Source organism: Puma concolor, chromosome D2, assembly GCF_028749965.1.
Source record: "Puma concolor isolate L17-30 chromosome D2, mPumCon1.1.hap2, whole genome shotgun sequence".
NCBI lineage: Eukaryota > Metazoa > Chordata > Mammalia > Carnivora > Felidae > Puma > Puma concolor.
The window spans coordinates 72,297,876-72,310,204 of record NC_141677.1 but is presented as its reverse complement, the minus strand read 5'-3'; the positions used below and the strand labels follow the sequence as shown (position 1 = coordinate 72,310,204).

At 51.0% G+C, this 12,329-nt stretch overlaps 1 protein-coding gene across 7 annotated transcripts in view; it reads left to right on the top strand.

Annotated features, from left to right (window-relative positions):
* AFAP1L2 (actin filament associated protein 1 like 2) overlaps positions 1–12,329 on the top strand; it is a 99,591-nt gene that overhangs the window by 54,757 nt on the left and 32,505 nt on the right. For all 7 annotated transcript variants that reach the window (XM_086680942.1, XM_086680943.1, XM_086680940.1 and 4 more), the window contains 2 exons: positions 4,277–4,405; positions 11,296–11,370. In XM_086680942.1, the coding sequence (XP_086537068.1) occupies positions 4,277–4,405; positions 11,296–11,370 (204 nt within the window). The remainder of the gene's footprint in view (positions 1–4,276; positions 4,406–11,295; positions 11,371–12,329) is intronic.

Genomic DNA, 12,329 nt, shown 5'->3' with positions numbered 1-12,329 from the left:
AGAAAGAGCATGAGTGGGGGAGGGACAGAGAGAGAGGAAGACACAGACTCCAAAGCAGGCTCCAGGCTCTGAGATGTCAGCAGCACAGAGCCCGTCCCGGGGCTCGACCTCACGAACTGCGAGATCATGACCTGAGCTGAAGTCAGACACTTAAACAACTGAGCCACCCAGGCGCCCCCAGCACTTGGGTCTTCTGAGCACCTCTTTCCCTTTTCCTAAAATGCCTCTGCCTCTTCCCCGTGAACTCCTCTGCATCCTCAGTGACCCGCTTCTATATTCTTCCTGCAGATAACCCTAGAGTCTGTGTCTTGATCCTCGGGGACTCTCCCAAGTCTCTTCTCTTCTCCCCCGGTATATTCCCTGGGCACCCCCTCTCCAGACATGGAGCTCCTGGAAAGGCTGGGACCCCTGTCAAGTCAACTCTGTCTCCTCAGAAGCAGGCACGACCTTCTTACCCTTTGGCCCCATACATGTTTGCTTGCTTGGAAACAAACTAAAGCTGTTTTCCAGGAATCGGGCAGCTTTGGGGAATAGCTGAGGATGTGAAACCAAAGACATGCTTGAGTTTTAGTGCCTTTTTCTTTTCTGTAGCGGAAGCAGCGGCAGGCACAGCCTGGAAGGGTTCAGAAGGTCAGGAAAAGCACAACTCGAGATGCTGACTGCCTTGCATGGCCCCTTGGCTTTTCCACAGCCACTGTAGCTGAGTTCAAGGCTCGGTGTCATTTCCTCAGATTTGCCCTTTGTTCTCTCGGTCTGGACTTCTTCAAATTCACTGCTTTTTGGCCTGTTGAGTTCCTGCAGCCAACAGGAAAGTCATGAATAGCTGTTCAGAAAACACTCAAAACCAAACAAAAAATAACCTAAGGCCTTACCCTACTGTACGTCTTCCCAGAAGCCTTCCAGGCCTAGGACTCTTGTCTGACCTGCTCTCGCACTTTTTGGCGAGGAGTTTTGGTGGTGTCCCTTGGTCTGGAAATCTTGGGGCTGGCCTTGTTCTGCCTGTGAGCTTGCAGAAGGCAAGAACCACGCTGTCCTGGCCTCCATCTTAATTTCCTCGGTAGTTTAGGCCAAGGGCCCAGCTCAGTGCTGGGCTCACCCTGGGGTCTCACCTGATCCTTACTGATTGGTGGACTCTGGGGGCTCTTGCTGCTGCCCTTTCGAATTCTGCTCTGCTGAGAGTCTAATCGGTTTTAAGTGACCTGGGCAAAAGCCACTGGCCTCTTGGAGACCCGCTGTGGTGGTCTTCCCAATACCCAGGAATGGGGCAAGAGATTCTGCTGTTGGCCGAGGGCTCTTTCCCAGACAGGACCACCCAAACATGGCTTCCCTCTTGCCTCATCTTGGCGCTCACCAGGTACCCACGTCGCCACCGGCAGAGATGAGGGCCACCTTCCAGCTCGCCTCTAAGCGTATGAGCTGAGCCATCATTGACCACATGCGGCATCGGGGCTGCTGGCTGTGTTTTACCTTCACTCGGCTCTTGACAAGCCAGAGGGGAGTGGACACGGGGACCTCTGTGGCGCTTGCTCGGTTCTTCATCCTTTACCAGGACCCTGAGAGGGAGAGTGAAGGTTTCTCTGCTTCTTCTCCTCCGGCTTTGGCAAAGTGGAGTTTCCTTTGTGAGTACCCCTGCCAGGAAGAGAGGGCTCTGATTTTGCCAGGCAGTGCACACCCGTGTGGGCGAGCTGGCTGACCCCCGTGTTTGATGTGACAGTCACACACGCCGGCACTGCTGTCACTGCCCTTCCCTGAAACAAGCAAATCCTCACCCCCCTTCCCTTCCTCCGGCTCTCCCACGAGCAATAGCAACGTTCATTCCAGGGAATTTGGTTTTGCAGGGATGGGTTTCAGAGGCTACTACCCCACTGAGATCCGTGGGGGTGTCGGACCAGAAAGAGGCTGCGTGTCTCTCCCTTAGAACCGGGAGAGCACGACGGCTTCTTTTTCTAATGAAAGGGGTGAGGGGATAATCTTCGGCTCTTGTTCAGTTCTGGGGAGCTAGGCCTTTGGGGGATGCTGGAAGAACGCACTACATGGATAGAAACATCCAGTCGAGCATTGCCAATAGCTCAGTCTTTTTTTTTTTTCAACGTTTATTTATTTTTGGGACAGAGAGAGACAGAGCATGAACGGGGGAGGGTCAGAGAGAGAGGGAGACACAGAATCGGAAACAGGCTCCAGGCTCCGAGCCATCAGCCCAGAGCCCGACGCGGGGCTCGAACTCACGGACCGCGAGATCGTGACCTGGCTGAAGTCGGACGCTTAACCGACTGCGCCACCCAGGCGCCCCCCAATAGCTCAGTCTTAAGAGTCAGACAGCAAACGAGCTCTCTGCCGTGGGCCACGTGGGACCTTATGGGCCTTCTCTGGGCCCTCGGGCCCACCTGTACAACATGGGCATAATGATGCTTACCTCTTCAACTTGTTGTGAACTAGTAGGTGCCTAGTGAACTCATTCATTCATTCATTCATTCATTCATTCCATAAGCATTCATTCAACAGTTACAACAGTGCTAGGTGCCAAAGACGTAAGACAGATGTAGTCCCCTCATTGAGCTCACAGGTTTTGTCACTTCCAACAACTCTGTGAAATGGGTAGGGCCTGTGTGGTCTTCTCCACTTTCCAGATGAGGACAGGAGCTGGGAGAGATCGCGTGACTGCTCGGAGTTCCCACAGCAGGTGACAAAAGACAAGTCGGGCTTCTTGGCTTCTGTGTTTGGGAGCAGGGCCCTCAGGTGGAGCCCCTGTCACTGCCAGTAGACCCGCGGTTCTCCACGTCGGCTGCACATTGCGATCACCTTAGCAAGTTTTAGAACTGCTGACCCCTGGGTGCTACTCCCGGAGATTCTGATATCATCAATCTGAGGTGTGCCTTAAGTATCAGGATTTTTTAAAACTTTTTAAAAATGTTTATTTATTTTGGAGAGCGAGAAAGAGAAAGCAGGGGAGGGGTGAATCCCAAGCAGGCTCCACGCTGTCCGCACAGAGCCCAACCTGGGTCTTGAACTCAACGAACTGTGAGATCCGTGACCTGGGCCAAAATCAAGAGTCAGACGCTCAATCGACTGAGCCACCCAGCTACCCCAGGTTTCAGCCCTCCAGGGGACCCAGTGCAGCCAGGTTTGGAAAGCAGAGAGTAATGCCTTAAGGAGCTGGCTGTCAGGGCGCCTGGGCGGCTCAGTCGGTTGAGCTTCCGACTTCGGCTCAGGTCATGATCTCACAGTTCGTGAGTTCGAGCCCCACGTCGGGCTCTGTGCTGGCAGCCTGGAGCCTGCTTCGGATTCTGTGTCTCCCTCTCTCTCTGCTCTTCCCCTGCTCACATGCTGTCTCTCTCTCAAAAATAAATAAAGATTTAAAAAAAAAAAAAAAAGGAACTGGCTGTCATTCCTGAGCATGTTCTGGAGAGCCAGCCGGGCAGGAGAGCCAAGGTGACGACCCCATCAGCAAATGCAGCATCCTATTCTTAATAGAAATTAGATCACAAATAGTAATAATAGCAACAACGGTGAATGCCCTGTTCCTACACTGTTGTCCTCTGCACTGTCATCTCTGCAAGGTGGTTCCAGCTAGAAATGACAAGTGTCTCTACCCTGGTGGTCCTTGTGGGAGCCTATTTGATACCTTGATCTGTGGGACCAGAGCCCTCAGCCAGCTTGGGAGTGATGCTGGACTCCATTTCAGGCTGAGGTGGCTTAGTTACTGAAGAAACTCAGGAAGGTTTTGTTTTTCTGTTTGCCCAACAGCCGTGGCTTTTGAGGGATCATCCATAATTCTGTGGGGACAGCGTACTCACGGTTTCGTCTCCTCAGAGTGACTCTGCTTCCCTGTCCTTGGGGAAGGGATCAACAACTGGGCCAACCACAGCATTTCTTTTGATGGTTATGGCTTTGACCTGCATTCAAGTTCCCCAGGCCCTGAACCGTCCTGATTGAACTTTTCTCAAGGAAGCAAATCCTGTTTCCAGACTCACATGGCCCGATGGGCTTGTCTGGGCTGTCTTGGCCGCTGTCAATCCAGCAAACGGTAGACCTGCAGCTTCAGCCAAGGTTATCCATCTCAAAGCCAAGGGCCTGTTTTCCTCTCCCCAGGACCACCTTTTGGCTGCCACCCCCCGCCCCCCCACGCCAGGTGCTTCCAGGCCTTACCCCAAGCCCCTCCCCCTCAGGACCACAGGGCGCATGTCGAGGTGATGCAGGATCAGGAGGTGCCCCTCTGAGCTGGGCCTTTGGAGAGAAGGCAACTGCTGTAACAGATTCTTCTCTTTCCTGTCTCTAGCCCTGGAGCAGCTGTTGACAGAGCTGGATGACTTCCTCAAGATTCTCGACCAAGAGAACCTGAGCAGCACCGCTGTGGTCAAGAAGAGTGGCCTGGCTGAGCTCCTCCGGCTTTATACCAAAAGCAGCAGTAAGTGTGGCCCGGGGGCCTTGGAGTTGGGCCTAAGCCACCAACTGTGTGGCTTAAGCAACAGAAATGTTTTCTCAGAGTTCGGGAGGCCAGGAATCTGTGAGCTCAAGGTGTCGGGAAGGGTCGGTTCCTTCCGAGGCCTCCCTCTCTTCCTTGCAGACGGCCGTCTTCTCTCTGGGCCGTCACACCATCTTCCCTCTGTGTGCATGGCCGTGTCCAAATTTCTTCATACAAGAAAGAATACCAGTTATATTGGTTTCGGGCCCGTCCTAGTGACCTCATTTAATGTTAATTACCTCTTTTTTTTTTTTTTTTTTACGTTTATTTATTTTTGAGAGAGGGGGTGGGAGGGGGAGAGAGAGAGGGAGACAGAGGATCTGAAGCGGGCTCCGAACTGACAGCAGAGAGCCTGACACGGGGCCTGAACTCACAAGCTGCGAGATCATGACGCGAGCTGAAGTCAGACACTTAACCTACTGAGCCATCCGGGCACCCCTAATGTTAGTTACCTCTTTGACGACACTTTCTCCTCCTACATTCTGAGGTATTGGGGGCTAGGACTTAATATATGAAGCGGGGGGTGGGGGGTGGGGGTGGGGGTTGCGTAATTCAGCCCATTAGCAATAGCATAGGAGTGATGTGACGTGAACGAGAGCCCAGAAATCTCCGGACACCCAGCACAGCGGCCCTGCGTGAGGTTTTAAACAAAGTGTTTTCAAAGCACTTTTCCTTACTCATTCAAAGTAGAGAAGGGATAATAAACTGTGATAATAATAGCCAACGCTTCGTTGAACATTACCCACCTGCACACACATCAACTTGTTTCATCTTTAAGACATTCCTCTAAGGTGGGTGCTGTTATTACAGGTGAGGAAACTGAGGCTTAGAGAGGTTAAATCCCTTCCCTGCATCATATGGCCCAGAGGAAAATATAGTTTTAAGGCTATAGATCACAGAACCTTGACCTTGAGCACATAGTTGTTTTTTTTTTCTTTTTTACTGAGGTACATTTTATACATAATCAAATACATAGATCTCAGTTAAGCCTTCAATTCAGTGAATTTTGGCAATCATATACACCTGTGTACCTGCCACCCACAGTAAGGCATCGGACATTTCTATCCTTCCAGAAAGTTCTTTCTTGCCCCCTTTCGGTGAATTCCTGAACCCCCACCCCAAGGCAACCATTGTTCTGATTTCTCCCACCACAGATTAGCATTGCCCATCCTAGAGCTTCATATAAATGGAATCGTAGGGTGTGTATTCTATGTTTGGCCTCTTGCGCTCAGGGGATTCGTCCGTGCTATGAGCTGCGTCCGTAGTTTGTTGCTTCCATTACTCAGTAGTGCTCCAGTCTGTGAATGTACCACGAGCTTCTTGTCCATTCACTTGTTGCTGGACTTTTGTGTTGTCGGTCCTGGGCTATTGCAAATAGGCTGCTCTAACATTCTTGCACAAGAATGGTCATGGTGGTTTCATTTCTAGTACATTCAGATTTTCTTTTTTAACAGGAAACGCCTTCTTGTGAAGTCCTAATAGCTTAGTTGAGTCTATTTCTATATCGGATGTTTGAGAATTGGGAGTGATATTTTGGGACAGTAAGGGACCATCTGCCTCGGGACAGGAAGCAGCCCAAATCCACACCCCACCCCCCCGAGAAGGGAAGTGCACCCTCTACAGCCATCACCGTCAGGAAGTTCTCCCATATGTCCAACCTGGATCCGCCAGGTTACGTGTCAGGGTCGCTTTTCCTTTTCTTTGTTCCCTGTGGAAACCGGCTTTTACGCTCTGAATGGGAGAGAAGTCATAAAACTGAGGCATGTGGCCGTAGGCCCGGCAGCCTTCTCTTTTGCCGGCATGCCCCAGCTCTCTTAGCCTTCCAGGAGAGGTGTTTTCCCGGAGCCCCATGTGTGGCCTTTGCCACTCTCCAGGCCACCCTTGGTCCCCAGGCTCCTCCTGGCTCCGTGGCTAGTGTCGGCTGGCCTGCGTGAGTGCTGGCGAGCGGCACATCAAAGGTGATAGGTGGGAAATCCACATTACAAAGCCGGCGAGTTAGAGATGAGTCACCCCACGGCAGGAGCCGTCGATGCAAACCTTGAAGAAGCACACTGCCCAGACTGTCGAGATGTGCTCTGACCTGAGCGTGTCTAATGATAGACGATACCTCCGTTGGGAATGGGAAGACGCCTCTGTGACGGGCTCTCACCATCATCCCGGTCCTCTTCTTGGTCCCAAGAACCAAGTGGTTCTTGGGTCTCATCGCTCTATCAGGGCCCCCTGGGTGGGGTCCCTTTGTGGCTTAATGTGCTGTGTAGCTTCCTCTCGGTTGACCTTTGTTTCACCCCAGGTGTTTGTGTGCTCTGCTCTGATAGAGTCAGACCTTCCCCCTGCCCTTGGTCTCTGCAGCTCGCAGGGCCGCCGGGGCTGCTGAGACCGGTCAGGAGGCGCCCAGTGTGAATTGCCCACAGAGCACCGCTCAGACCACCGGAAGCGTGCGCACGGCCTTACCGGGACCTGTGGCCGCCACTCCCCACTCCTGCTCTCGAAGCTGAGATCCATTCTGGTTGTCTGTGTGTTCTCTCGGCTAGCAGAGTGATTACAACAGCCGCTGACGTCTGCCGTGCACGTACTCTGCCCCACCACGGTGCTTAATGTATGAAATGACATGGATTGTGCCACCCAGTCCCCATCCCGGGTCAGGGAGAGAGTTGTTGTCCTCATCTTCTCAACAAGGGAACCGAGGCTCGGAGAGTCACTTCTTCAAGGCACATGGCTGTGAGTGGCCGAGCCAGGGCTTGGGACTGGGCAGAGGGACCAAACCGCTCTACTCCCCTCCTTGTCCCACGTTCCAGATTCATCTGCACCACAGTAATTGTGCTACGCAGGACAGAGTCCAAAGCCCCCCTGAAATCAAAGCATTTGTCTCCCTTCTCAGCCTCCCGGGCATGTCTTGCTGTGTATGTTCCAGAAAATGAGCTCAGCTTGATGAGACTTGTAGGTGGAGGCAGGCTGATCATTTTGAGATAGTCTGTGGTCTACACTGGCTGAGCTGTTGTTTACTCCCACACATTTTGGACGGAGTGTGAGAGAGAGTGTTTACACTTTTCAAGTTGTCTATTTGGGTTTTCTGATCTTTTACTGTATGACTGTAACAAGAATTTTCTACTCTCTTGGCCTTTTATCTGGATGGTGAGGTCACGGCAGGGAATGAAGTTTGTTTATCAGGAGCCTGCTGTTCATTCCTGCCCTCACCTGAGAGTGTCATGGGTCCCTCAGTGCCCTCCTCGGAGACTCTGGGAGAGTTCAGGGGCTGCTCCTCTGATAGGAAGAGCTGCCAATGTTCTGTCTGTCCAACGGTAGCAAAGAGGGTCCGTGTGCCTCCCCTCTACCCCTACCCAGTTCTCTGGGAGAGACTACCCCCTGCCACAGGGGTCATTTCCCACAAGTTACACACTTCCTCCGAGCACGGTCAGCTGTCCTTTCCAGCCCTACCTATGCTGATGTCATTTCCCACATGCTCGTGTTGGCTATCCCGTTTGGATCTATTCCCTTCTCCATTGTTGGGCTCATAAAGAGAGAGACAGTGTCTTCTATTTCATTCTGTGCTGTGTCCCCAGCACTTAGCACGGTGCGGGTGCTCAGCGCACTTCTGCAAATGAATGAGGGAATGATAGGAAATTCTCCAACCCAAGGCTACTGCCTCCCAGACATGGGACAGCTCAGCAGTCTCCCGTTCCAGGGCCAAGTTCACTGGGCGTTTCCTAGGACTGCAGACAGTCCTGGGAGCCTCTTACTTACCTACCTGGATGGTCCTGGATTGGCAACCCTGGAACATCAAACCATAGCCAACCATGGCTCGCAGCAGAGTGCCCAGGGGAGGAGACGCGGCCTCAGGAAGAGGCCAGTGCGAGTTTTCTCTGCAGTGCACAAGTCACGATCTTGCGGAGAAAGCACCTGCCCAGAATCTAACAGTTAAAACAATGACAGCAATATCTTGCCTTTTTTTTTTTTTTACAGGAGTGTGGGCTTAGTCAACAGAAGAAAAAAGGAATGAACATAAAATGTACATTAAGCTATTTACATTCTTTCGATTCCTATTTTGATCGTTATCAGCATCATCTGAATATTTTTATGTAGTTGTGGTTTGCCTCTGTATTCTGCTTTACATTATTTTTATACTTAGAATCGTTGCCTGTGCACATTTCCATGTGCTGACAGTTCACATACTTTTTCTCTTTTTGCTATTCTGAAACATGATCCTTTAACTGTAAGTCTTGGATATCTTTGTAAACAGCAGACATAGAGCTGCTTTGTCATTTTTCACAGTTGGGTAGGTGTCCACTGATAGATGAATAGTGATGTTCAACTAGCCTCCCATTAGTGACATTTGAGTTTCGTAATTTAAAAAAAAAAAAACAAAAACTTCTACAATATTGCAGTGAACACTATTTTTTTTAAGTTTATTTATTTTGAGAGAGAGAGAGAGAGAGAGAGAGAGAGGAGGGAAAGAGAGAATCTCAAGCAAGCTCTGCACTGTTCAGTACAGAGCCCAACTCAGGGCTCAAACTTATGAACTGTGAGATCACGACCTGAGCTGAAACCAAGAGTTAGATGCTTAACCGACAGAGCCACCCAGGTGCCCCAAGAATATGAACACTTTAAATTATCCTCTAAAATCGCTTCCAAAACGGCTGTGCCAATTTACACACTCTCTAGTAATTCATTTATTTTGATTTTTTTTTTTTAAGTTTATTGATCCATTTTGAGAGAGAGAGAGTGGACAAATCCATGTGAGTTGGGAGAGGGGCAGAGAGAGAATTCCAAGCAGGCTCTATGCTGTCAGCACAGAGCCCGACACGGGGCTCCAACCCACAAACTGCGAGATCATGACCTGAGCCAAAGTCGGATTCTTAACCAACCAAGCCACCCGGGTGCCCCTAGGCTTGTCATGTGTAACCTTTGTTAGTTATAGGGCTCACTTTTTCAAGTTCCCTAATATTAGAGTTTTGTACTCTTGGAAGCGTTCAGAGTTAGGTAAAAACAAGTGATATTTATCACAGTCGTTTTCCATAGTATCCCAAGCAGACAAGAAAACCAAGGCACACGCGTTAGCTGCATTGCTCAGAATGACACCATTCACGGCAGAGCTTTGCCACCTGCCCCTGCAGAACACTCTTCTTGGGTGCTTTTCTCTGGAAAAGCTCCTGACCCGGCCCCTCTGGGTCACAGTCACTGGAAGTATACTGGTTGTGGCTGACTACTTTTAGATCTCATAGTGCCCTCCCATAACCTGCTGCGGTGGGGGGTGATGTTGCTGACGGGTCCTGGCAGGGCGGGGCACCAGGATGGCGACCTGGCAGGCTGATGGCAAAAGACCCCGCTGGCTGTATCCTCCCCACGTTCCTCTGGGTTTTCACAGGCCTCTTGGCTGGAGGCTGGGCGGATCTGACACTGAACTGCCTCCTTCGCCAGGGGTTTGAATTGGGTCCCTTGGCTGGGTAACGCCGTCTCCAACTACCGGAGCCATGGGTTTCTAGGAAATGCAAATTAAGAGGCAAAAGAGAAATGCAGGTGGAATTCTAAGAGGAGAAGCACTAGAATGAGCTTCCTGTGCAGTCTTCTGAAGAAAGGGTCTTCGGGGCACGAGAAACTAAGCAGGTGTCAGGAGACTGACATTTCTCTGTCCAGACAGGCACTGGGAAGGTCCCCTACCCAGAAATGATTTTAAAAGAGGGAAGGGCCGAGCTGCTGCAGGGTACAATCTACAGGGTAGGGCAGGTGCCTGGCAAGGCTCCACTTTCTTTTTTTTTTTTTTTTTTTTTTTTTTTTTAAATTTTTTTTAAATTTTTTTTTTTTTCAACGTTTTATTTATTTTTGGGACAGGGAGAGACAGAGCATGAACGGGGGAGGGGCAGAGAGAGAGGGAGACACAGAATCGGAAACAGGCTCCAGGCTCCGAGCCATCAGCCCAGAGCCTGACGCGGGGCTCGAACTCACGGACCGCGAGATCGTGACCTGGCTGAAGTCGGACGCTTAACCGACTGCGCCACCCAGGCGCCCCAAGGCTCCACTTTCAATTCCCAGCACACCCACCCCTCCAAACCCAGAGCTCGCGATTTGGGGGTCTCAGGGCCCCACATTGGCACCCCACCTAGAGGCCTGCGAGCTAAATGTTCATATCCTCAATGTGCCCTGTCTTACAAAGACATCACTCTGATGAGCCCATACGAGTTACCCAGACTAGAGTGAGAATGATGGATATGAAACATTTTTTAGTTTATTTTTAAAAAAAATTTTTTTTCAACGTTTTTTATTTATTTTTTGGGACAGAGAGAGACAGAGCATGAACGGGGGAGGGGCAGAGAGAGAGGGAGACACAGAATCGGAAACAGGCTCCAGGCTCCGAGCCATCAGCCCAGAGCCTGACGCGGGGCTCGAACTCACAGACCGCGAGATCGTGACCTGGCTGAAGTCGGACGCTTAACCGACTGCACCACCCAGGCGCCCCGAAACATTTTTTAGTTTAAATGAAATGCTAGGAAACCCAGAGAAATCTGCTTGGTGAAATACGGGGCAGATCTTTGAGGTGCGGGTACCTTTGCACCTCAGACTTTTATTCCTGAAGCTATCTTTCTGGACCCATCTTTTCCCTCCACCACCCCCACCACCCTACCCCCAGGCTGAAAACCTAACAGTCAGCAACTTGGCCTTTCTGTTTTTGGAAATCTGTCAACTCTATAATGGACTCTTTCAATCAACTCGGAATGTTGTATGCTTTTCCTGGAACCCAGGCTAATGACAGTGTCTCTTGGGGGACGCTCTTTCTCTCCAGAAGCCATTTCCCATCGTGGAATCACATGAAACCTTTGTCTTCTACTCTCCTGCTGCAGGTTCCGATGAGGAGTACATTTATATGAACAAAGTGACTGTCAACAGGCCACAGAATGCGGAGTCCCAAGACAAAGGTACAGGCTAAGCCCACTGGTGGTGCGGCCAGCTTCCGGGAGGGGGGCGCACAAGCTGTGGTCCCGTCCCACCCCTCCTTCCTCCCAGCCAGCACCAGACAGCCCAGTGGAGTTATTTCTGGCACTCACATTTTAGTTGATGGTATTTTGGGTTGATGGTATTTTGGGATATTTCATCAGGCCACCTCCTTGAATCTTAAAGGTCCCATGTCCCATTCGTGGACAAGGAATCTGGCCCCTGAAGTCTCTCAGCTTTTCCCCAACAGCATCCCAAGAAACAGGAAGTCACAGTCCGATGCTCTAGGAAAGCAGCCTTGGTGCTGATTCCACACCCCAGCTTTATATCTTTGATAGAAGTCCGGATGGGTTTTTTTTTTTTTAATTTTTTTTTTTTTTCAACGTTTATTTATTTTTGGGACAGAGAGAGACAGAGCATGAACGGGGGAGGGGCAGAGAGAGAGGGAGACACAGAATCGGAAACAGGCTCCAGGCTCCGAGCCATCAGCCCAGAGCCTGACGCAGGGCTCGAACTCACGGACCGCGAGATCGTGACCTGGCTGAAGTCGGACGCTTAACCGACTGCGCCACCCAGGCGCCCCAGAAGTCCGGATGGGTTTTAATGTTTGTTTATTCCTTTTTGAGAGAGACAGAGAGAGTGAGTGGGGGGAGGGGCAGAGAGAGAGGGAGACAGAGAATCCCAGGCAGGCGCCGTCAGCATGGAGCCCGATGCGGGGCTCGAACTCATGAGTCGTGAGATCATGACTTGAGCCGAAACCAAGAGTTGGTCGCTTAACCGACTCAACCACCCAGGTGCCCCGCAGTCTGGACTTGATGGGGGGGGGGGGGGGGATGGTAGAGGATGGAAATGCTGATGTCTGCAGCTGCCTTAATATTCAAAAGTTTTGCTCAAAGGTGCTCTCTTGGCAGAACTTTATATCTTATGTTGGAAGGCCATAGTA